Consider the following 23,102-nt stretch of genomic DNA (forward strand, 5'->3'; position numbering starts at 1 on the left):
TGGCTAATAAAGTGATCTTCTCTTATAAACTTCAATTCATCCGCCTGCTCCAATTATTAACCCTGCTCATGATGGTGATTTTTCATTGGGCCGACTGCATTTGACCAAAGGACTCGAGATTAAAATTCAGAGGAATAAAATTTCTGCAAGATGCAAATGAAAATTAAGAGGAAGGGCAATTAAAATGCAGAACGGGGGGCATTTTTTAATACAAAAACAGTGGGAGTCTGAAACAAGCTACCCAAGCATGTAGTCGTACCCCATAGCATTGGTTCCTTCCAGAAATGACTTCCTCTGAACCCTCGATGTGGACCCTTAGCGGAATCGGCTATTAAAACCCACACTGGCCTGAAGGGCCGAATGCCCACTGTTCCTGACTAACCTTCTGCATGTTATTATAATTACAATCATTAAAAGTCAAGAAACACAAACAACCTTAGCTTTTGGTCTTGAATCTTAAAGGCATCTTCTTATTTAGTTTTTATAAATATGTCGTCACTGTTTCTGCAATTATTTCATTTGTTTACTCCTCTGACCACAGCAGAAAATCTTTACACTCCTGACTGCACTCATTGATTCCCTTTGTCTTCAGATGTTTTCCTACAAACTAGTTTCACAGATTACTTCTACCCAAGGAACTCAACCTTTTCCGGTCTCACTGATCTTGAACTTCATATCAATTGTTGCTTCACTATATGTATTTGCTTAATATGTCCTCATTTGACATATCTGGTTCAATTAATGACTTTTTTTTTTTAATTCAGGTCTGTTCTCTTCCATCTAAGCAACTGATTGAGGCATTTCAAGGACTAGAACATCTTTTACAGTCTTTGTACAACTGTTGCCCTCTGTGTGTAACTTGTTAACCTCTTTTGGCATTGTGTTCCACTGTATGCATTGTGAACAAAGTGTTTTGTCCATCTTCACAGTTTGGAAATAAACACCACAATAGCTGAACAATTGGCGATTTGTGTATATGAAAAGCTGTGACACAGTGGTTAGGATCATTGCTGCATTCTGCTGGGGTCCTGGGTTCAATTCCACACCTGGGGTGTCATCTGTATGGAGGCCTCCAAGAGTCCGCATGGGGTTTGTTACATGTGCTCCAGTTTCCACACACAGTCCAAACTCGTGCTGGTAGGTTAATTGGTTTCTGGGAGAAAAGGCCCTGGTGCGAATATGCGTCTGTCTGCACATCTGCTTGCAATGTACTGGCGTCCCATTCAGTGTATCCCGGGTTGTGCCCATTGGTTGCTGAGACAGGCCACAACTCCCCTCTATCACCCTGAATGAGATGAAGCTCTTAAAAAATGGGTGGATAGATTCATGATTTCATGTATTTTGCATAAGACGAAAGTATATTTTTGAATTTGCGAATGCAGCACAAAATATTTATTCCTGTTTTTTGCACTTCTTCTGGACATTTAAGCAGGAACTTTGGTGGCTTATACATTAAATAAATACTGTAGTCCAAACTTAGTTGTCATTATTTTAATTTTATCCATTAACTTTCATTCACACTGAGTTTTGACTTTGCAAATGCAGTTTTCATGAACAGACTTCTTTGAGTATGAAATTGCTGTCTTGTGCTTAACTATTTGAATAATCATAATTAGGCTTTATCTTAACTTCATACATTCATGGAAACAGAAAACACAAAGAACTAATGTTTTTAATTAGCTCAATAAAATGTAAATGTACAAGGCTGTTGTTTATACTTTCAAACAAGCTGATTTTAGAAATACCAGTGCTATACCATCTCCCAGTTTTTGGTATAACCTGTCATTAAGAAGCTGTCTCATGAAAAATGTTGAAATAAATGTATAGTAATGATTTTTCAAAGATTAAAGCAATCGACACTTTAATGTTACAAACATACCATTTTGGTGATGACACAAATTCTGCAACACAGTCTGTCAAATCTGTATAAAGTTTATCGTGCTTTCCCCTCCAGAACGAATTAAAATGCATGCAACGCAGAATGTAAACTACAACACAGAACAGCGTTATGACATACCGCTTGATATTCTAAAAGCTCTTCAGTCTTCCAAAATGTCTTGACTTTTCTTGATATCCATGAAAGAGTGGTTTTTAAGATAATAAACCAACAAAGTACCCTGTGTACAACTTCAATGTCCATTTTTGATGTCTTAAGTAAGTGGTAGATTATCTGCTTTTTCTAAAAAATTAATCAAATGCAAAAGCTTTATAGTCTTCAATATAATAAGATTGAATTCACAAATCTTTGAAAATGCTTTTTTTAGAAAACAAAAAGACATTTGCTATTAATACAAATACTTTCGGATGCACTGAAATGTAAGCGTCCAGATTTTACTATACATCAAAAAGGATGAAGATTTTCCTATAGCCATTTCCCTGCATCAAGCAACTAGTAAAAAGGCGTGAAATCAGTCATTTAACCCAGATCATAGCCAGCAATTAACAACAGATGCTTGCAAAGGTAAAATCAACAAATTGTCTCAAATATTGTGTGGGTCAAATGTGTGCACAGGTATTACATTACCTGTAATCACAGACTTGTTAAAAGTGCTGTTTTCTTAATTTGATTCTCACCAATAGCCTGCTACAATGCGATGAACTCCTTGAAATGCAATGGGAACTAACTAAGTGCTCAAAGCCTTTGGTCTGCATGGTTGTTTCCTGCAAAACCATATTGAGGATCCAGGTTTTTTTGAGAAAACGTATCTAGTACGGAAGGTCCAGTGAGGCGAGTCACAACCGCCAGCCACATTCATACCAACACAAGGTGACAACACAATTCATTCAGCTTCCATTTAAATATATTACACCAGAGGAAACACACAGCCTACTGGCATGTAGTTTTCTTAGTCATCCATGATGCACAGCTCGATTATGTACAATTTGGATATAGATTTCTGTGCCATCATCACAGCAACTTACGTGCCATGGAAAGCTTACTGGGTTACATTAACAAACCCCATTTCTAAAGAGTAAGGTATATAAAACAAAAAAGTTGTTTTTTGTTGTTGGGATGTTAATAAAAGATCCATTCTTTAATGCACAATAATTGTTTTCTTCAAATTAAATCCTGTCTCTGAGAGAAGCATTTGATATAGGCAGCATTTTTAATTAACATTTTGATTAATGTAATGTGACAGATTACTGTTATTTTTTCAGTATTTCTTCATTGGCTGAAGCTCCTGCTATAACAACGGGGGAAAGTTGCGACTGTCTTTCTCCAATGAACACAACGAAAGGGAAAAGGAGCTTTTATTTAAACAGGGCAGGAGGAAAGACCATGGTCTTTCTTCAGCTGAACCTTTAACCATTTCCTTGAGCACTTTTCACTGCTGGTCCCACGCAACCTGGAGACCAGTTACCTGCACCCTTTATTGTTAGCGACTGAAGACAAGCCCCCTGGTACTCCTACTGTATGCGTTTCATTCACCACCTACACTTCAAATGGTTGATTAAAAAAAAAAAAAGACAAAAACAGATTGCGTTTCCGTTCCGTCAACCCTGAGACCCCTGCTTCTCGTCTCGAGGAGCAGGCTCGGCGAGGTCCAGGTGTCCCTCAGGCAAAGGAGCTGGTGAGAATGGCCTCCTGCTGCTGATGGTGCAGCGTCCCGATCCCCACAGCCGGAGCAGGCAGAGGAGGCCTGCTGACCAGCCGCAGCTGCAGAGCGACACACGGCATCGCAGCATAAGACAGGATACAAGCAGGAACAACTCATCTGGCTGTCAGTAGCTAACCGATCCAGCCTTTTCTCAGGGAAAAAAAGCCAAGATGCCGGCTTCAATAACATTGCTAGGTAAGCATGTTTGATACTCCCACAACCTCTTCTGTAAGGAAGTGCCTCCTGTGCTTGGTGTTTAATGCACTGATGTAGTCTGTACTTGTATCCTTCGGATTGTGTTTCACTGTTTATTCTGCACCACTGGTTGGTTGGTAAACACTCACAAAGAGAAACTACACAAAGCACAGCGGGGAACTTGTGTCATTTTAAGTCATAAGATTCTATGGTGCTTAAACTGACAGAACACCGTACACAACAAATCAGCTTTCTGTGGAAAATAATATTGTGGAATCTGTGCAAAACTATTAAGTCTTGCAATAATGAGCAGAAGTCAGTCAGCTTTTGAAGTTGTGTGGATTGGAGCTGATAGGATGCTCCAATTCTCTCTAGAGTCTAACTGTGACCGGTGATTTCTAGAAAACACTCCACCATTATTCAAGACCTTCATATATTAAACCTGATAATCTTTTGCTCAAGAAGGATACTTTCTTGAACTTCTTGGAGTGCTTCACTGTTGAAAATAACATTCAGTGAAAGGCAGCTCTAATAATATTGCACATTCTTTCATCAACACATGGAATCTGATGACTGCACTGATTTCATTTCAACAGCAGAAGACTTCAGATTCAAAGACCATTCCTCTGTACATTACCGTTTGTGAAAGCACCGACCCTGAAATTACCATAAAGTCAACAATCAGTGGGATGATCTAATTTTTAAAGTATTTAAAATCCTGAAAGGCAAAACCAATGGGCTATTTCGGAATCAAAAGAGAAGCACAAACCAGAGGACAAGTGGAAGCTGTGAAGCATGCTTAAAACCAGGGACAGTAGGCAGGTCTTTGCACAAAGGATTGTGGGAGTCTGGAACAAGCTACCCAGTCACAGTGTGTAAGACAACATCCCAGGTTCTTTTAAGGGCCAGCTGGATGAGATCCTTGGATCAATTAGCTACTAGTAAACAAACAATCTGGACAGCCAAAAATGGCCTCATCTCATTTGTGGACATCCTTGTGTTCTTAACAACCAGCTATATTAGAAACAATCTACCTGCATATTAAATATAAATAAATCCAACAAATTAACCTTGTTAAACAAGGATACGCAGAAATGGGATACAACTGATCTTTTTTACATCTGGATGTGTAGAGCACCTTAATGTTTTTTTAGGAAACTGTGGATGCTGTGACCTGTTGAAATTGGTCCCCAAATTCAATTTAAAGCATTTGGAACTTCTTTAACATAACATTTCAAATGCATAAATGAATGAGCATAAATTTAACTAAACTTAAAGTCATTTACCTTACAGGCTAGCTGCTTTTCAAATCTGGGTGCTACAAAAGACCAAGGTCCCATATTCTGAGGCTCTTCTTGACTCCAGATAAAATCTGCAAGAAAACCAGAAGAATAACAATACCAGGAACAAAGTGAGTATATTTAAAATCAAAGAAAGTAACTGCAAAAAACGGAGGTATTTAATTTCTTGTTTTATTAGAAACCTATAAGAAAACATCACATATCCCATAAATCAAAAGGTAATGCAGAGTAGTGAGAATTTTCTGTGTATTAACCATCTTAAGAATGAATGTAGTGTTAAATTGAATTACTTTCTGTGATCGCTACAGCCAAGATATCTTGCTTGTAAAATCCAGATCTATTGCCATTTCTTTATTTTCTGTTTCTTGGTATTTCTTTAACACTGCCAAAGCTCAAGTAGTGAAACTTCTAAAGCAGCCATGTGATGTAGTATTGTTTCTGGCAGTGGCCTTCAGAGTTGATATTTTAGCACACAAGAACAATATGTTTTGGAAATATTCTCTACTGAGTCCAACTGGTGACTGGCTGGCCAAACCAGGGACATGATAAGCTACAAAAAAATTAAATAGAGAGCTTTTGTCTATTCAGATAGGGCAGCAGCTGACTGTTATGAGGACAGTACTGTAGTATTATCGTATGGGTACACTTTTCAGCTCTTTTTTGGAATAAAAGCAATGGTGCCTGACAGTTTTGATGCTGTAGGCAGGGTGAGAATGATGGGAAAATACACAGGACCTGGGAAAAATACACTGAAACAGGTGAGTACCCTTGTTTTTACCTCATCATCAGTCTTTTTCACCATCTGATGTAGTAACAAGCACCTTAAGAGTTGGTATTTTAGCACACAAGAAGAACATATTTTGGTAATTTTCAGTATGGAATGACCGGTGATTATATCTGGATTTAACCGAAATAAACACACGTCGCATTGAGCACACAAGTTTAAATTTGTTCTGTACAGCTGGGGGACCCAATGGGCCGTCCGTGTGTGGCAGGCTGACCTTTGGCTTGGCGGTACTTGCTGAGCTCCTGCTGCAGAGCCTCCAGAGGGAAAGGGGACAGCTCCTCCAGCCGGATCAGGGCCGTGTTCTGCTGGGCCTCCCCAGACGCCTCTCTCTGTTTCAGCAGGGCGTAATAGTGTTTTCCACTGCACAGCACCACGCGCCTCACACTATGACAGGGAAGCCAGGGGACTTTCAGATAATGCAGCTGCAGCCATGTTGGCTTCAATCAGGCACAACAACAGCGGAAAAACTCAACATTTATACTGCCACCCTTCCATCCATTTCCTAAACACCTCATTCAATTCCGAAGTTTGAGGGAGACGGAGCCTATCCCGGCAAGCAACAGGCACAAGACGGGATAAACCCTGGATGGGAGATCAGTCCATTGAAGGGCACACGCAGACACAAATATACACACACTCAAACCGGGGCCAGTTTTTTCAGAAGCCAATTAGTCTCCCAGCATGTCTTTGGACTGTGGGGGGAAAACCGGAGCATGCAGAGGAAATCCACGCAAACACAGGGAGAACATACAAAGTCAGGCAGATAGCACCGCAGGTCTGGAATTGCACCCAGGGCCCCAGCGCTGTGAACAGCAACACTAAACATGGCACCACTGTGCCACCCATTACAACAGCATATACTCAGATACATTACTGACTTCAAAATAAAAAGTCACCCTTCTGTGCAACACTGTTAAAAGCACAGAGAAAACCAGGAAAGCCACGATTCCAAAAACAAACTAATTTGACTAATTATCAGACAAAGCTACTCATGAAGAATGTCTTAGAAATAGCTAAACGTTAATTAATAGTACCGTCGTTTAAAGAAATTATGTTTAACAATAGCTCTGAGTTCACATTTTTCAGATCAGTTGGGAAGGTTCACAAATAATTCTTTCAGTACTTTGACACTGAACCCTAGGACGTTTAAACAAGATTCTTTACTTGCTGGGATTCACAGAAGGATCACCAAAAACAGGTCTGAATGTTGTTCCTGAGGCCATATCTGCCAAGCTTGACACAGCACCCTGGAAAGACAAGTATAGTGCACAATGAATATCCCCAAGACAGAATTGATATACCACAATTCTACATCATTAACAACTACCAACCCTTCCAAAAGCAGAAATAGAGCTTTGATTTTTTTAAATCTTTAAAAATATTTAAGATTTCAAATTACCTTTTTCTTTTTATATCCCACATTGTAAAGACCAGTAGCTAAGCAAGATGAATTTCCTCTGCAAAAGCAACACTTACCTGACGACCTACACCTCAGCCTGTCATGGTATAATGAAACCTGGCAACTACACGATGGAGAGATCCTACTGAAACTGCACTGTCCTACATATAGCCATGTGCTGACACTGATTAAAAATAAGGGTGTTTTTCGAAACACAGAAATAATAATAGTTTTACCACCACAAGCAGCTTACAGCTAGAGCCTACAGCATAGTCTTAGCCATTTCAAACCATCTCCAGTTTGTAGGATTTAATATGCAATCCACAGTGTTGGATAAATCACAATTTCGTCTGGAATAATCTACTCTAAGTTATACAGTATCTTTACTTTTATTTATTTTTTTAAAAAGTCTTTAATCTGACAATACAACTGAGGCTTTTGATGTGAGAAACCCCTTTAAGGCTAAGCATCAGTGAGTTTCCTCCTCCCTGGAAGAGCTCAGCATTGTGCTTAGTGCAGAAGATCAAGCCTTTACCGCTGGAAGACCAAAGGGGGAAACAGGCAGCGTTTTAAGATGTTTCAGGCTCTTCTTGGTGAAGCGCCCTGGTTCTCACCGAGAATCGGAGCAGCATCTTTGGCGAAGCTACAATGAGGGGCTTTCGGAAATTTCTAATCATCTGCCGACGCAGAAGGTGGAAATACTGTGCTGGGGTGGTGGGATTGACCACAGACATGTTGACGTTGTCCCCATCAACACCTTCCTCCTTACTGTCGCACAGCTGACAAGGGAAGGAAAAACTAGGGTCAAACGAATCGCCGCTGACAACACTCTCAAACTTAATGCCTTGATGGCCAACTGAACAGCATAGGAACAGCGCTATAGTGCGTTTTAAAAAAGAGATGCCACCAAACGTATAGATCAGTCTTAATTTCCCATTAATAAATGTCAATTGTAAAGTGATTCTGATACACAAAAAAATAACCTTTTCCAAGATGAGGTACTTTAAGTAACACTTAGGTTTATTTAGACTGATCATAAGAGACTTCTCAAAGTTCATTTTGACACCCCTGTTAACCGCAGGGGGTTGCTAGCATTGTTTCCCCAATATTCATTAAGTTTTTTTCAATGGTTTCAAATTTCATCACCACAGCCTTTACCTGATATAAATCCTTTACCTCAAAGGACAGATTAGCACCACAATGTTGAGTTACTAAAGCTCATCACCGACAGAAGATAAGCTTACGTGAATAAGATCACTGTTCTGATTTTTGTCAATGTAAAGCAACAAATTATACAAAGCACAAATTGTGTAAACATTTTCTTAAACACCACATAAAAGCTTTAGCAGTTCCTTATCATCCTTCAGATGAAAATAAATTAAATTCTGAAAAGTGTATGAATATGTTCTTAATGTAGTACCAAATCCTGTCACCGAATACCTTTTCTCTTCATAAGGAAAATCTTCTTTTACACAATTTAATAAAAATATTCATTACATGTGATAATTGTATCCCTTTCATTCATGTGCTGTAGTCATGGCAAATTGCACTACATTATAAATATCAATAGCAATTCATTTCAGCAACAGTTGTGGATCTACGGGTATATACAGTAATCAATTACTGCCACTTTTATCGTTACAGGAGGTTGACGAGTCACCTGCAGAAACCTCTCGATGCGACAGGAGGAGTGCTCCGGGCCGGCACCATCATAGCCATGAGGCAGGAGGATGACCATACCACTCTGAAGCAGCCATTTAGCCTCACCTGAAAAGGCACACCCAGTATCGATGACTTTTCACTGTCACACTGTGTATGTAACATCATTCATGGAAGTCTCAGTTGTACTGCACAGGGAAGGCTGGGGACCTTAGCAGCTGCCAGTTTAATCTCATAAGGAGTTTTAAACGGAGAGAAAATAGTATTAAAAAATAAGAAGAAAAGAATAATGCTAAAAGCAGCATATTATCCCCCTTTCACAAATTTGGAGTGCATGCCAAAAGTATTGAGACCGCAAATTCAAAACTTATTTTTGATTTACAGTGTTGCAATTTGAATTTGTGATCAAGACACTAGTATGAATGACAAGGATGTTGGAATGCATATTTCATTTTTTGGGTACTTCCATGTATATCTACTGGGTACTCTCATCTCCATCGCCAACTTGAATCAAATCACGGTTCTTAAGCCAAAAGCAAACCGGAAGAACAAAAACATTAATGACATAACTCTTCAAATATTTTTCTTGCAGATGGACACATTACACAATGGAAGAATGCATGGGAACAAGAATGATTATTGTTTTACCGCGATTCAAAACTGATTCTTCCAATTCCTCATTAAAATCTGGCAGTTTGACCACAGATTTACTAATTGGATCAGAAAAGACTAAAACACCACACAAATTTAAATGTGAAAAAGACATTCTCAGGTGAGCAATTACACCTGTAGTAATTAACAGACTAACAGATATTGAAAATTACTGATTGGGAGTCTCACAAGATTTGTAATTGTTGATCATCATTTGTTGATTTACTGATTTACTTTATTATTTTGGTTATGGGGCATGGCTGCCTAGTGTGGTAAAATGTCCAATGTGTTAGATATGTACGTATGCAAGATTAGATGATGATCTGACTTCATGAGCACACAATAGGTGTGTAATGTGTGTATCAGGATTGACACTCATGCTCTCTCACATGGTTTTTTGTGTTGGACCTACAGTTTTTCTCACCTCCAGAGATGAACGTGTCAAATATGATCTGAGCTCCATTAAAGAAGTCTCCAAATTGGGCTTCCCATATTGGCAAAAGCTTCGGGCTTTCAATACTCATTCCATACTCAAACCCGAGCACAGCTTCTTCCGACAGAGCACTGTTACAAACCTAACAAGAAAGAGCATATCAAACACAGACGTTAGCAACAGCTGTAGTTCTGGTGGCACACATGCATGACCAAGCCATGAAATGACCATCAACAGGCTTCACAAATGAGGTGCTGCTCTTGGAAGCATTTGCAGCTACTTTCTTTCTCCACTTTTTAACTTATAGACTCTTCTCAGTTAACCACACGATTCTGGTAAATCAAGCTGGATATTGTCTTTGTTAAAATAAAGAAAGGAGGACAGACATAGATAACTGATTCATCTTGTCTCTCACTCACTTTTCTAAAAACAGGAACAGGCTTTTATTCTTGAAGATGAACAAAATTTTCATACAAAAACATACATTTATGATTGGTGAGTAGCAGTTTCTTACCATAAGGTGTAAGCAAGGTCAGAAAGTTAGGCAGATAGGTCACCCTCGCGCAATTAACCAAGACCATAATCGGCTAAGACTCCTGTTCCCTTTCATGTTGCTAAATCATGCTTAGGATACATGAGTTATACCTCCACACCAGAGACCCTGAAGAAACCTCAGAGAGAGGTGCCTTGGGTACCTTTAATGAGTTACAAATGCTGGGCTTAGGGAAATGTGTACGCTTTATGGAATCTGTCAAAAATGTTACAACCTCACGTTGGACAAATTGGTATTTACCTCTAAGAATCCATTCTGCTCTGGCATGATGTGATTCAGAGGGATGTACATGTCATTGGACTCCTGGCACACAACCATGGCATGGCGCTGACTGAATGTGCCGCGTCCGACATCCTGCCCGCTGATGCGGATATTGAAGCCTTCAAGGGACAATGACACTTGAAAATGGTGTTCACTGTTCCACTGACAAGAGGAGACGGTGCATAAAGGAATGAGCAAACAAAACAATACTTGAACAAAAGCCTCTGTGACAGTACGGAGTGGGAGGCGCCGTGGCGGGCACCGGTTAAAAAGTCAACGCCCCGGGTGAGGGGACAGAAGCAGCGGTGTGAGGTTAGCAGGGACCAAAAATAACACAAAAAGGGTGACAAATAAACAGAAAGCAAAAAGAAAGTGTACCACTGTGCCTTGTGGCCTCCAGGCTGGGCTTACCCTATTTAACAGGTTCCAGGCCGGTAGAGCGGGGTGTGTAAGGCCAAAACAAAACAAGAACTTGGCACGTGAAAAAGGTGTCTGTGTGTGTGTACCTGCCCCGGTGAGAATACGTAATGGGACAGGCAAAAAGAAAAAGGAAAGGAATGCCTTACGCGGGTGCAACCCCCTCCGGGACTATCTGTGTAAACTCCCCCTTCCGGGGTGGCCCTGCTCCTCCCATCAGGGGGTGTCCAGTGTGCCTTTATAGGTCCTTCCCAGCTGTGGCTCATCATCTAGAAGCCGGGACAGCTGGGACTACAAAGGCGAGGCGTCGCTCTTCTACCAGGGCTCTGCCTCCACGCTGTGCACGCCCCCACGTAATGCCACAACTTTTACAGGGTGAATAGTTTTGCGTTGCCGTTTAACAGGGGTCAGTGCGGTGAGCGAGTTCCAAAGGTGATGTTGCCACCTTGTTATCTCTGCTGTCTAGGGAGTGACTCTGTGTGTCCGGATCGAATCCCAGCAGGGGCAGGTCAGAGCTGCGCAACAGTTATAATAGCAGACGTTCCTGAATTAACTTTCTAAAGCCTCTGCCCGTAATCTAAAATATTCTGCTGAATCTGATGCATTTTTAAATTTTAGGACATTATTGTATAAATATAAGTTAGGTAAGACAAAGACACTGATGTCCATTATTTTGAATAATTTTAATTTCCTCATGAATGAAGAAAACATATTCTGTATGTGAAGAGTTTATCTAAACTGGATAGTTAACATGAAATATTCTCTTTAGATTCACGAGACTATACTATATGTCATATCACTGAAAATTAAATAACCCAACTTAATTTTGTGAATAAACTACTTCACCCGTATCTGGCATTTTGTATTTTTTGTATTCTAGGACACACTTTTATTATGAAGGGGAAAATCTGTATTACTGGAAAACAAAATGTCTTAGTAATATTAGCACATGATAAAAACATAATGCTCATATGTGCTTGTACAGTGTTAAAGCTGTTTACATTTTAACGGTGTATAATAGTCTTCATATTTTACTCATACCTTGACACAGAAGGGAACCGAACGCCAAGGCCTCAGCTGTAGACCAATCAAGTTTCATGCCCTCCTCTAGTTTCTGAAGTCTGGCCTGAAATTGTGAACATCAGAAGTTAACACTGAGATTGAAAATGTTTTTTTGTTCCGTCACTGGAATTTCTTTTTTAATGCAAAGATATATATGTGAACAAAGTGTCACAAAACCTTCCACAGTCAGTTTTAGCTTTCACATCCACAGAATTTACAGTTAACGGAAAACAGTTACTTTTTCTTATTTTTAAAATGTACAGGTATCTACTGGATATAGAGGGGTAGAAACAGAAAAAGAACAGATTTAATAAAATGAAATTAAAATAATCTAAATAACCTGTGACATAAACATTTTACTATTTTATATCTTATATGACACCTATTAATGAACTGGCCTTGATCCGTATTCTGTCCTGCTGTTTTAAAATATACTATGATACTATGTCTGTATCAGTTTTATTCAATTAATTTTTAGATAGTGCCTTTCACAACAAGGTTGCCCCAAGGCACTTAACAATGCAAGTAAAGTGGTATTGATATACTACTGAGCTACTGTCAGAACAGCATTGCTGTAGGAGAGGCTATGCACTACAAGCATAAAGGGGGGCCTACAGTACCTGAACGTGTGTCTTGTTAAGGTGGCTGTGCAGCTGGATCTCCTCAGGGATGCTCACAGACTTGGCTCCCACAAACTGAAGCAGCTCTGTAGGGACGCCTGTGTCCCAGGTGCTGATCTTGGCCTGGGGCTCCACGAGGTCTTGCCAGTGCCCCTGCAGGTTGGTGGGGGGTGGGCTGTAGAGCGTCATGTTAGCCAAGCGCTCATTCAGCTTGGAGTAGTGGGCACTCTTAATCTCAGCCCTCTCCTGCTCGGTCATGAGCCCTTCTGAGATCAGCAGGTCGGAATAGGAGTCGGGAATACTCTTTCTGGATCTGTGGGGCGAAAGGGAACAAAACGACAAAGACTTTTCATCCCTCGTCAATTACACTCTTCAAACTAAAAAATCACATTTTTGAGATAATAAGATAATTCTTCCACAGTCAATGTTTTCTGATGTCTAAAGGATAACATGTCTCCATACCTAACAATTATTTGGATGTTTTTTTAAAATATCTCATGTACTGACAAGTTATACTGAACAGGTGTTATTTAGGGCGGCTCTCTGGTGCTGTGGTTAGCATTGCTGCCTCACAGCGCAGGAACCCTGGATTCCATTCCTGAGGTGCTATCTGTGTGAAATTTGTATGTTCTCCACATATTCATGTGGGTTTCATCCAGGTGCTCCAGTTTCCTCCCATAGTCCAAACACATGCTGGAGGTTAATTGACTGATGTGAGTGTGTGTGTCTGTGTACCATCCAAGGTGTATCCTGCCTTGTGCCCCATACTGGTCAGGATAGGCTCAGGCTGCCCTGCAACCCCAAATTGGATGAAGCAGTTCGAAAAATGGATGGATGGATGAGGACTTATTTTAAAATCCTATGTAAACCTAAAGTGTTCCTGAAAACACTGAAATAACTGCATTGGAAAAAAGTAACTGACTAACATTCCACATCAAGCGAAAGAAAAATATGTTGGAAAGACTACAAATACCCATTGGGATAACACAAATACAATCCAAAGTTATATATATATATATTTAAAGAGGAACTGCAACACTATTTTATATTTTGGGATTAGAAAGAATCAGCATTGATGAGTGCATTTCAAACCACAATAAAAGTAAAATGTAAACAGTAACTTGTAAAACCTCCAATTAACATCCAAAATAGATTACATTTCCAGGTATTCGCAGAGCCATGTTCTGAGATTCAGAATGAGGCAACAAACATCCGGTAAGGCAAAGCAACTCTGTATTCTTTACACTGTAAACAAGCAGGCTTGTGAAACCATTGCTTTCAATCCAATAGAAATATTGCTCTCGACTTTGAGACGGTTTCCCCAGTAAATGGAACTTGCTTGTTAACTCTGCATGCTGGCCACACAGGAAACTTTCTGCGGTGAAATATCTGCTGTACAACCTGTACCTATTTCCTTGTACATCACATTACATCCTCTACTGAAAGGGGACTTTAGGATTACATTAGTCATTACAGTGACTAGTGAGCTGGAAGGGCCGCATCACGTCACACTTCCTGCAAACTCTCGCTCTCTCGTCCATGGCAAGACCAGAGGTTTGCAACAAAATGGCAACTTACAGTACTTTCAAAAAGTTCATGATTTTGTGCTTAATTCAAATTGTGTACATTTTCCTGTTCCATCAATGAATTTATTTTATTTATTAATTCATTTATTAATAGCCGGTGTGAGAAATTTGGACTGCGGCGCCCCTTGACGTAATCTAAATATATTTAGACTTCAAAACCAGAGTACTGAGGGCCTGAGGGCTTCCTTCAACAGGCAGGAGCGCACCTGATGATCTTGTACATGGCGGGGTTCGTGAAGAAAGGCTCGTCCAGCTCGTTGTGTCCCCACTGGCGGTAGCACAGCAGGTCGACAATCACGTCCCTGCGGAAGCGCCGCTGGTACTCCACGGCCAGCCGGGTGGCCCGCAGCACCTCCTCCGCGTCGTCCCCGTTGACGTGGATCACGGCACAGCCCACCATCTTGCCTGCGGAGAGGAAGCGGGAGAAATCCCCGCGCCGGACCGCAGAGCACGGTCAAGACCGCGATAACACGTGAACCGATTCACGGGGCATGCGGCACCGCGTCACTTGCGTGGCATACAATCGGTGAGATAAGATACTGAAAATCATTTTAATTTTCATTTTTACAGTATTTCTGAAATTCCACAAATTCTTCCATGTGAATTAAAAAAATATCCAACTACTATATATTGTAATTGTGTAATCCTGCCGTTTCTGCTTATTGTGTACTTTTCCTTACTGCATGGCACATTGGGAAGCCACTGGTAAAGGCACTACATAAAATAAAGTTATTAATAATAAAAATAATAATAATGTGCATGGCTTGGTAGAAAATGAATCCCAGGGTGACCAGCAGCTGCTTTTCATTTTCCAGTTGCTAGCTTCACAGAGGCCAGAGTTTGTCGAGCTTAACAAAGTTTGCGTCACAAAGACGTGTTTTCTGATGCACGGACGACGCTGGCCTACCGATATCGCTGCAGTACAGCGAGGATCTGCCTCTTTCGGCGGGAGTGGTGTAGCCCACTTGGTTATTCACGATCAGGTGAATGCTGCCCCCCACCCGGAAGTGAGGGAGGTTCGAAATGGTGAATGTCTCGGCAACGATTCCTTGGCCCGAGAAGGACGCGTCCCCGTGAACCTGGGACCCAAAGACAGACCTTTCATGAGGCGGCTGGGCCGTTTCACTTGCTTCTTCTAAACTTCAAAGACAGTAAAATGGATACATTTCTCATAAGCACCCTTGTACACTGCCTGTCCTGACGTGCATTATTCTGTAGTGTTTAATCTATGAAAGGGTTCATTCTAAATTTGGTTAAGCTCTATGCAAGAAAGACAAACACCTGTTTTTTTGTGTTTTTTGGAGCATTTGCAGAAGAATCGAGTGACATTTCAGAGCTACTGGAGGGCTGGGTATGTCCCACAACCCTTTATGTAAAGATGTGCCTGTTCTCGGTTTTAAACACACTTCCATCTAGCTTCCGCTTTTGACCCTGGTTCATGTTTCACTGTTAAATCTGAAAACGTTTAACCTTGTCAAGGCCTTTGAGGATTTTGAATACTTGGATCAGACCCGCTCATAGCTTTCTCTATCCAAGACTAAAAAGGTTAATCAATTTTAGCCCGTGAGTGCTGACAGGCTCTTTAAGTCTGGCAATGTATGGGGTCTTCTCTGGACTGCTTCTAGAGCTCTGTCTTTTCTGTACCGTGGTTAACAATAATACACACAATAATTGAAACTTGGTCTTACCAGTGCATTCAACAAATTGAACATGACAGCCATTCATCTAAATTTTGTTCTTCACCATCGAGTCTTAGCATTTTGCTTAGCTTTTATATTGCTTCCCCACATGGTCTAGAAGATGTAAATGATGTAAGCATGGCTCTTGGTGAATGGTTCTCCAAGACAATGGGGTCAGCACCAATGGCCATCTTACCTGCAGACAGATGACTTTGTCCCCAGGCTGAGCGCTGCTGTCTGGAGAGTAGTCCCCATCCTTCTTGGACTGCTGTCTTCCTCTGGTCTTGCCCACTGTGACAGGGTTGATAGCCTCCAGGTGCGAGGGGTTGGGCAGCATAGTGACATGGAGAGGGTGTCCCGAACCAAAATCCAGATCTACGGAGGAGGTTAGGTGGGACAACACGTCTCCAATGGATGGGGAGTTCTCGGGAAACTCGCTGAGACCCCTCATCTTACGAAACATAAGCTGAAAAAAGTGGGGAAGGGGATAAATTATGCCAACAATTTTCTACGGTCTTCAAAGCCACCAAAAGAAAGAAAAATATTTACACTCTTGTTTATCTACTTATATAAATAATAATTCTCAGAAAAGTAACTGCTGTCCTTCAGTAAAACCTTTCTTCAGAAAAACAATGGTAAAAAATGAACTTATAAACATTAGACTGAAAACATGAAAGACAGCCTCAGCACAGAGTGATTTAGGAGTGTTTTCTGCATTGTGAAAAATATCTGGTGGTTAAGAATCCAGACCTCCGGTGGAAACTGCAGGAGCCCAGTGAGCAGGTTGAGTCTCCCGCGATGAGGCATGCCCATGATCACATCCGTCACTCCACTGTACGACACGCTGCGGAACAGCTCATGGAAGAATCCCATCATGCTCTCTGCTCCTTCCCCCCCATACCTCTTTACTGTTGCAAACTTAGTGGCCAAGAAGTGGTCAAATTCCTGCAAGGCAAAAAGTATACCTCATTCTGCAAATGCAAATCATCGTAAAGGACAGTGGGGAAGAGATTTCCAGTAAGGTAACATAAAAAGGATCAAATTCGGTCTATCCTGTAAGTCAGGTCACCACAATCTAGCTCATCAACTTTATATAACACCTTTGGCAAATAAAACTCATCTGGAGCTGGAGTGCAGAAACCTCTAAGGATAACTCCTGTGAGCAACGCAAGGCTTTTATCTTAGGAATCATCAGCCCCAAGAGCCCTTTGAAAATGAAGCAATACTGTATTCATGGTAGGGTGGCACAGTGGCACAGTGGTTGGCATTGCTGCCTTGCCGCACTGGGGCCCTGGATTCAGTTCCGGACCTGGGATACTATCTGTGTGAAGTTCTCCCCGTGTTTATGAAGGTTTCCTCCGGCTGATCCGGGTTACTCTCACAGTCCAAAGACATACTGACAGGTTCACTGGCTTCCTGGTGTGAGTGCATGCGTGTTTGTGTCTGTGTGTGTGTGCCCAGTCATGGACTGGCATCTGGTTCAGGGTGTCTCCTGCCTTGCGCCCGCTGTTCACCAAAACAGGCTCCAGCTCCCCCGCCACTCTGAATTGGATAAAGCAGTCAGAAAATGGATGGATGTATTTGCAGCAGGACTCCCCTGTCTTACCTGAGATTCCAGCATCAGCTTGGCCAGCTGTCTCCTCTCTTCAGGGGAGAACGTTTCCTTCTTTAGTTCCTCAAACCTGTTGGCAAACCACTCTCTCTCCTCCAGGCTCTGCAGCTGGCTGGTCTCGATACTGATGTGGCCACAGTAGGTATGGCCCAGGTATGCCAAGACATTCTCCAGTGAGGCCTCTTCTTTCCCAAAGTGAGCTAAGGCTTTATTGAAAAAAATACAGTAAGTCAGACAGTTACAGAAATATAGACGGTGGCTCTGTGGTGTTGAGCTAGTGAAATACCTGGATACTGTTTAGTAGAAATGGCCCTACTGCAGTTACACTGAGATGTGAACAAGATAATGTTTAAACAAAAAGGCCTTGAACATTTTTACACTCAAGTGGAAGACTTTTGACTTTCAGTGTAGATAAAAAAAAATCAGAAGCTCGAATTTGTGAGAAGCATTAAGAAGGACGTACCCTGAAACAAACTTTAGTGGGGGAAAAAAAGCTACATGCAGTCCGATTTCTCTTAAAAATAACAAGTAAAATAAAAATCACTTACTGCTTGTATTGAAAGGCCCATGAAGCACCTCAGTTAAGTAACTGATTTCAGGCACCATGTCCATCACTGCCTGCCCAGTGAATAAAGGGTTAATCTTTGCTGCCTTATGCCCATGAGTTCGGTATGCCTCGACCAGCCGTGCCAACCCATGATCTGCAAAGACAGGCACAGGAAAAAGATGTTGACTGTAGCTTAGAAAAGCACTTAACTCTCATTATCACTCCTTACTTAACCAAGACTACTGCTTTACAGTAATGATTCTTACCTTGCAACATCTACATGTGTAACTATGGTCCTAAGGAACAAGCAAGGTTAATTCCATGTGGAAAAGAGAAGAAAAGAAATACCCAAAGAAGGCTCCACAGCCGAAACACTGTGTTTTTCTTCCCTTTTCAGAATTAACCTTTACTTCATTTGCAACCTACACATGCTGACACAGCTACCTACTTGAATAACTTTAGTCCTAACCTACTACACAATACATCACCGACAGTGGTTACAAATCAACTCACCAGATGAATTCAGGGAGAATATTAGGGAGACTAGCTTACAGAGTGCAAATTACGTTGGGACACCTGGACCTAACAGTTGTACTCTCAGATATTGTATGGGATCATTGAATGGCCTTGGTTAAACACTGCATCTGAAGATAAACTGAAGATAGCGGACATTAATAATGTTGAAGGGGCGATCCAGGTGAAGGATACCAGTTTCACTTTATGTTGTGACCACTTCCCTGCTGTGATACAACACTTTACCTTATTTTAAATAAAAATGTATTTAAATAAATGATTTAAATGCGTGAATGATTCCGATGAGTCCAAACATAATCCTGGATGGTCGGTGTGTCTGTTGGTTTTCATTTTACCTCAACGTTTAACAAGCAGAACCAGCTGGTTACTGATGTAACCGGACCGGTTTCACAGCTTCTCGCAAACGGCCCAGTTCGGCCAAATGGCCTCCTTTCGTGTGTTATCTTTCTAATGTTCTTAAAAGTCAATTGAGGTAAACTTACACAGACAACCGAGTCCTCCGGGAACAGGGGATTCGACGACCCTTGAACTGTAGACGTACAATTTGACGCTGTTTATTCAGGGGAGTGATCAGGCCCATATTTGATTCTAGCTCTATAAACCGCACATTCAGGTTTACAGACAAACCGTAAAATGACCCAAACAACCAGCTCCAAACTGTGTGCGTGGAATTTCACTTGTTTGATTGCAATGAAATGTATGAATGTTTCGATTATTGTAATAAGCTTTATGTAATGTAAATTATTTAACACCCACACGAAAGGTGTTCGTTGCCTGTGCCACATACAATCTAAATACAATCAGATAAATTAAATGCCTTAAAGGCATAATCCTACTGACCTTGATCATGTGCAGAGATATGCTCGTTCTTGATCAATTTAGGGTCTGTGTCAGTCCTCTTTGGTTTGTATCCGTAGACGCCTCTCTCTGTGTGATATAAATTACGTAGAAGTGGCCGAGCAGAATTCAGGTAAGTTCTTGTTGCTAAATGGAAGGGTCTAACTAAAATAAATGCTGACATGTTTTACTCGCTTATCTTATTCGAAAACAAATACTTTTTCAGCTTGCACACTGTACAATTAGTCGGCCATACTTTCTCCAGAACAGGGGGATTAGCAACACCTCCAGCTCCGATTGGCTGAACAGCGTGGGATTCAATTTCACCGAAAACAGCGAGACAAGCAAAGCGCATGTTCAGCTCTTTGCTTTCATGCAACAGTAAATCGAGCGTTTAACATAAGTAAATGAAATGTACGTGTCTGTGGGAAGCAAAACATTAAAAACCAAGCATCTTAAAGTGGGGATAAAATGGTTAGATACCTAGCTCCACGTAAAGACCTCACGGTTAGTTTAACTGTTTCGATGGAACTCAATCGTATTATTACATTAACTCCAATAAGGACTATGAGCATCCATTGTTACATTTATATCATATACAAATATTATTACTTTTGTTGTTGTAGAAGTGCAGCTGTGGCATGTTTATATTTTAACTGGGAACTCTTACAGGTTCAGGATAAATAAGCTAGTTGCCGCTCTACAGCGCAAATAAAAATGTTTACTTTTCTTAGTCGTAGCAAAGCTTTCGAACACCAGTTTAGGGGGGAAAATGTGCTTATTTTTTTAATCGCATGCTTAAGTATGATCTCGTTGTTTAATAACATCCATGAGCATAAAATATATGCAGCTAAATCATCCATGCCCGTCTGTTAGCTATCCTCGTTCTCAGTTCATCCCATCACTGCCGGTTGTGACGTATGGGCTTAATGGTGAAAGAGGTGTCCTCAGATTGCCATTTTTTAATTTGTATACAAATTAAATAAAGTAATTATCCAAAAATAGAAATAAACTCAACATTTTAAAATCTAAAATCCAATTTACAATAGCACACAATGCAGTGGTGCCTACTACGTCGTGACAATCTACTGCTATTTTATTTAGTTCAGGCGCTACACGTAATACCTGCTGACGAGGTCCTTCGTCTGCACTGAAGGTTTTTTTAACTACAAACAAACCTAATGCTTACATGAATTGAAGGTAATCGTGTTTTAATTTTTATGTAGAATCTTAGTTTTTTTCCTCCGGTGTAAGGTTTTTTTAATGAATTAATTGGACTTTTGCTGTCAGTAGTCACCCATTTCAGTAAAACCCGAAAAGAGCGTTTAAGTGTTTTTTTATAAGGCCTACACCTGTTTATTTTTCTTAAAACAATTGCTTTCTGACAGTTGCTTTTGCCGTAGTGTATGTTTTTTTCCATTTTTGTCTTTATTTTTCTGGGGGCTAAAACGTTACCGGTAGGATAGCGTTACAGATATAATTGGGGTTTGGAACGTCGCACATTAGTCGAGTTACCATATTAACGTTATTTGTCCCGTGTCGCCAGGTATTTTCAAATCTTTTATCTTTTCAAGTGAACCTTTCCTCATGCGCAGAGTTAGATGGGGGGTGATTAACCTGTTACATGGCTGAAATCTTACCCCTTCACCTATCACACTCGGGTCTGTGTCTGCTAACTGCCCGTGTCCGACAGTTCCACCATTCCGCCTCTCGAGAAACAGCTCAACTGTCAGTCCGCTAACGGTCGGCTTTCTGGACGGGGGTGGATTAGTTTTACATCACACTGTCCGGCGACAGTCATAAGTTTGTCTTTCTTTCATTCCCCCAGTGTGATTTACTAACCGCGGCTTCGTTTCCAGAGCTTTGATGGATCAAGGATGGCGTTACGCTGAGGAAAACCGAATCTAAGCTCCTATCAGACCTGGTAAGACGTTTCTTTTTTAAGGGAACGTCGTTCAGTCTTTCTGCTCAGTGAAAGTTGGGATAATTTCAGCTTTTAAAGGTTTTGTTTTTTGGGGTGAAAATGTTACCTTGGAAATTGTACCTTCGTTTTAGGTCGTGGCAGATTGAAACGTGGACGTCAAACGAAGATGCCGTCCTTAGTCAGTATTTATGACTTTCATAAGAGTACTTGTAGCACGATTAATTCTCTAAATTAGATCATTTTTATGCCTCTTTTTGTAACAAATACTTCAGTTATGCATGTGTCATCTTTAGGCTTTATACTTGAATTTGTGGGGATTTGATTGTTGTTTAAGAATTACTTTGAATAAAACTTGGGTGTATTTCACCATTATTAGAGTTCATTGTCAAATACCTCAACCGTTATTATGTAAATTAATATGGAACCTTTTAATGTTTCTACCAAACGCTTACCTTTTGAAGACGATTATTTTTTCAATTTAAAACCTTCTGTAATTGGAGAATTACAGAATGTAATGTCTCTTCTTATTGGAGAAGAGACTGGGGTTGTATGTTTTGACGTTGTTTTAATTGATATACTTTCAAGAGAGGGCAGCGTGGTGGAGCAGTAGTTAGCATTGTCGCCTCGCAGCACTGGGGCCCTGGGTTCATTTCTGGACCTGGGGTTCTGTCTGTGTGGAGTTTGCATGTTATCCCAGTGTTTGTATGGGGTTCCTCCCTCACTCCAAAGACATACCGGTAAGTTAATTTGCTTCTGGGAAGATTGGCCCTGGTTTGAGTGGGTGTGTGTCTGTGTCTGTGGGTGTCCTGTGATGGACAGGCGATTCGTTCAGGGTGTCGCCTGCCAGGGATAGGCTACGGCTCCTCTGCAGCCCTGAGCTGGATGAAGCAGTTAGAAAATTGATGGATGGGTGCATTTTCAAGAGAATAGCAGAAATGACTTTGTAGTTTTGTTAATGAAGAAGCCAATTGTGTTTTACAGTATTGCCTGCGCAGCGTAAGAAGTCAGTATGGATGAAAAAGAGGTGTGTTCTTTCAGCAACAAAGAGAAAGAGAGTGGAGACAGGCGCCCCGCCTCGTCCAGGGAGAAGGGAAAGGAAGACCCCAAAGTAAGTGGTAAGAAAGAGAATGCCAAAACTGTAGAGGAGAAGAAGAAAAGGCTGGAAGAGGAGAAGCGCAAGAAGGAGGAGAAGGAGCGCAAGAAGAAAGAGGAGGAAAAGCTGAAAGCTGAAGAGGAGCAGCGCAAGAGGGAGGAGGAAGAGAAAAAACAGCAAGAGGAAGAGGAGAAGAGGATGCAGGAGGAAGAGGAGAAGAGACAGCGGGAAGAAGAGGCAGCTCGGTTGAAGTAAGACACCAGCTTCAAATCCAGCCGCCTGTTTTCTTTGTATTGTACATTCTGTTGCTGAAGTAGTTTTTTTTGGTCTCCATTTGAAGATTTGTTTCATTA

General features: G+C 41.1%; 2 protein-coding genes across 3 annotated transcripts in view; one reads left to right on the forward strand and one right to left on the reverse strand.

The window, feature by feature from the left end:
• Positions 1–1,476: 1,476 nt before the first annotated feature.
• dhtkd1 (dehydrogenase E1 and transketolase domain containing 1) lies at positions 1,477–19,993 on the reverse strand. The gene is made up of 17 exons (XM_088923922.1): positions 19,736–19,993; positions 18,363–18,515; positions 17,809–18,020; positions 16,953–17,147; positions 16,399–16,668; positions 15,431–15,602; positions 14,730–14,928; positions 12,938–13,250; positions 12,297–12,381; positions 10,818–10,957; positions 10,016–10,166; positions 8,942–9,048; positions 7,896–8,060; positions 7,047–7,129; positions 6,097–6,266; positions 5,081–5,166; positions 1,477–3,658 (listed from the first exon to the last, which is right to left on the reverse strand). The coding sequence occupies exons 1-17, from the start codon at positions 19,914–19,916 to the stop codon at positions 3,557–3,559; spliced, it is 2,784 nt and encodes a 927-aa protein (XP_088780048.1). The 5' UTR covers positions 19,917–19,993; the 3' UTR covers positions 1,477–3,556.
• An 841-nt stretch (positions 19,994–20,834) lies between these two features.
• upf2 (UPF2 regulator of nonsense mediated mRNA decay) overlaps positions 20,835–23,102 on the forward strand; it is a 34,833-nt gene continuing 32,565 nt past the window's right edge. The window contains exons 1-3 of one of the 2 annotated variants that reach the window (XM_088923891.1): positions 20,835–20,932; positions 21,561–21,656; positions 22,638–23,000. In XM_088923891.1, the coding sequence (XP_088780017.1) occupies positions 22,666–23,000 (335 nt within the window). In that variant the 5' untranslated portion in view covers positions 20,835–20,932; positions 21,561–21,656; positions 22,638–22,665. The remainder of the gene's footprint in view (positions 20,933–21,560; positions 21,657–22,637; positions 23,001–23,102) is intronic. The other variant, XM_088923892.1, reaches the window with a different exon arrangement.

The sequence above is a fragment of the Atractosteus spatula genome, chromosome 8 (assembly GCF_055471065.1).
Source record: "Atractosteus spatula isolate fAtrSpa1 chromosome 8, fAtrSpa1.hap1, whole genome shotgun sequence".
In the NCBI taxonomy this organism is placed as follows: Eukaryota; Metazoa; Chordata; class Actinopteri; order Semionotiformes; family Lepisosteidae; genus Atractosteus; species Atractosteus spatula.

Bases quoted from the DNA above. Each gene is read 5' to 3' on its own strand.
- dhtkd1 (XM_088923922.1), bottom strand. From the start codon at position 19,916: ATGTCAGCATTTATTTTAGTTAGACCCTTCCATTTAGCAACAAGAACT. The intron at 13,251-14,729 runs GTGCGCTCCTGC...TTCGCCCCACAG, and splicing joins GCCATGTACAAGATCATCAG to ATCCAGAAAGAGTATTCCCG. The intron at 5,167-6,096 runs GTCAGCCTGCCA...GTTTTCTTGCAG, and splicing joins CAAGTACCGCCAAGCCAAAG to ATTTTATCTGGAGTCAAGAA.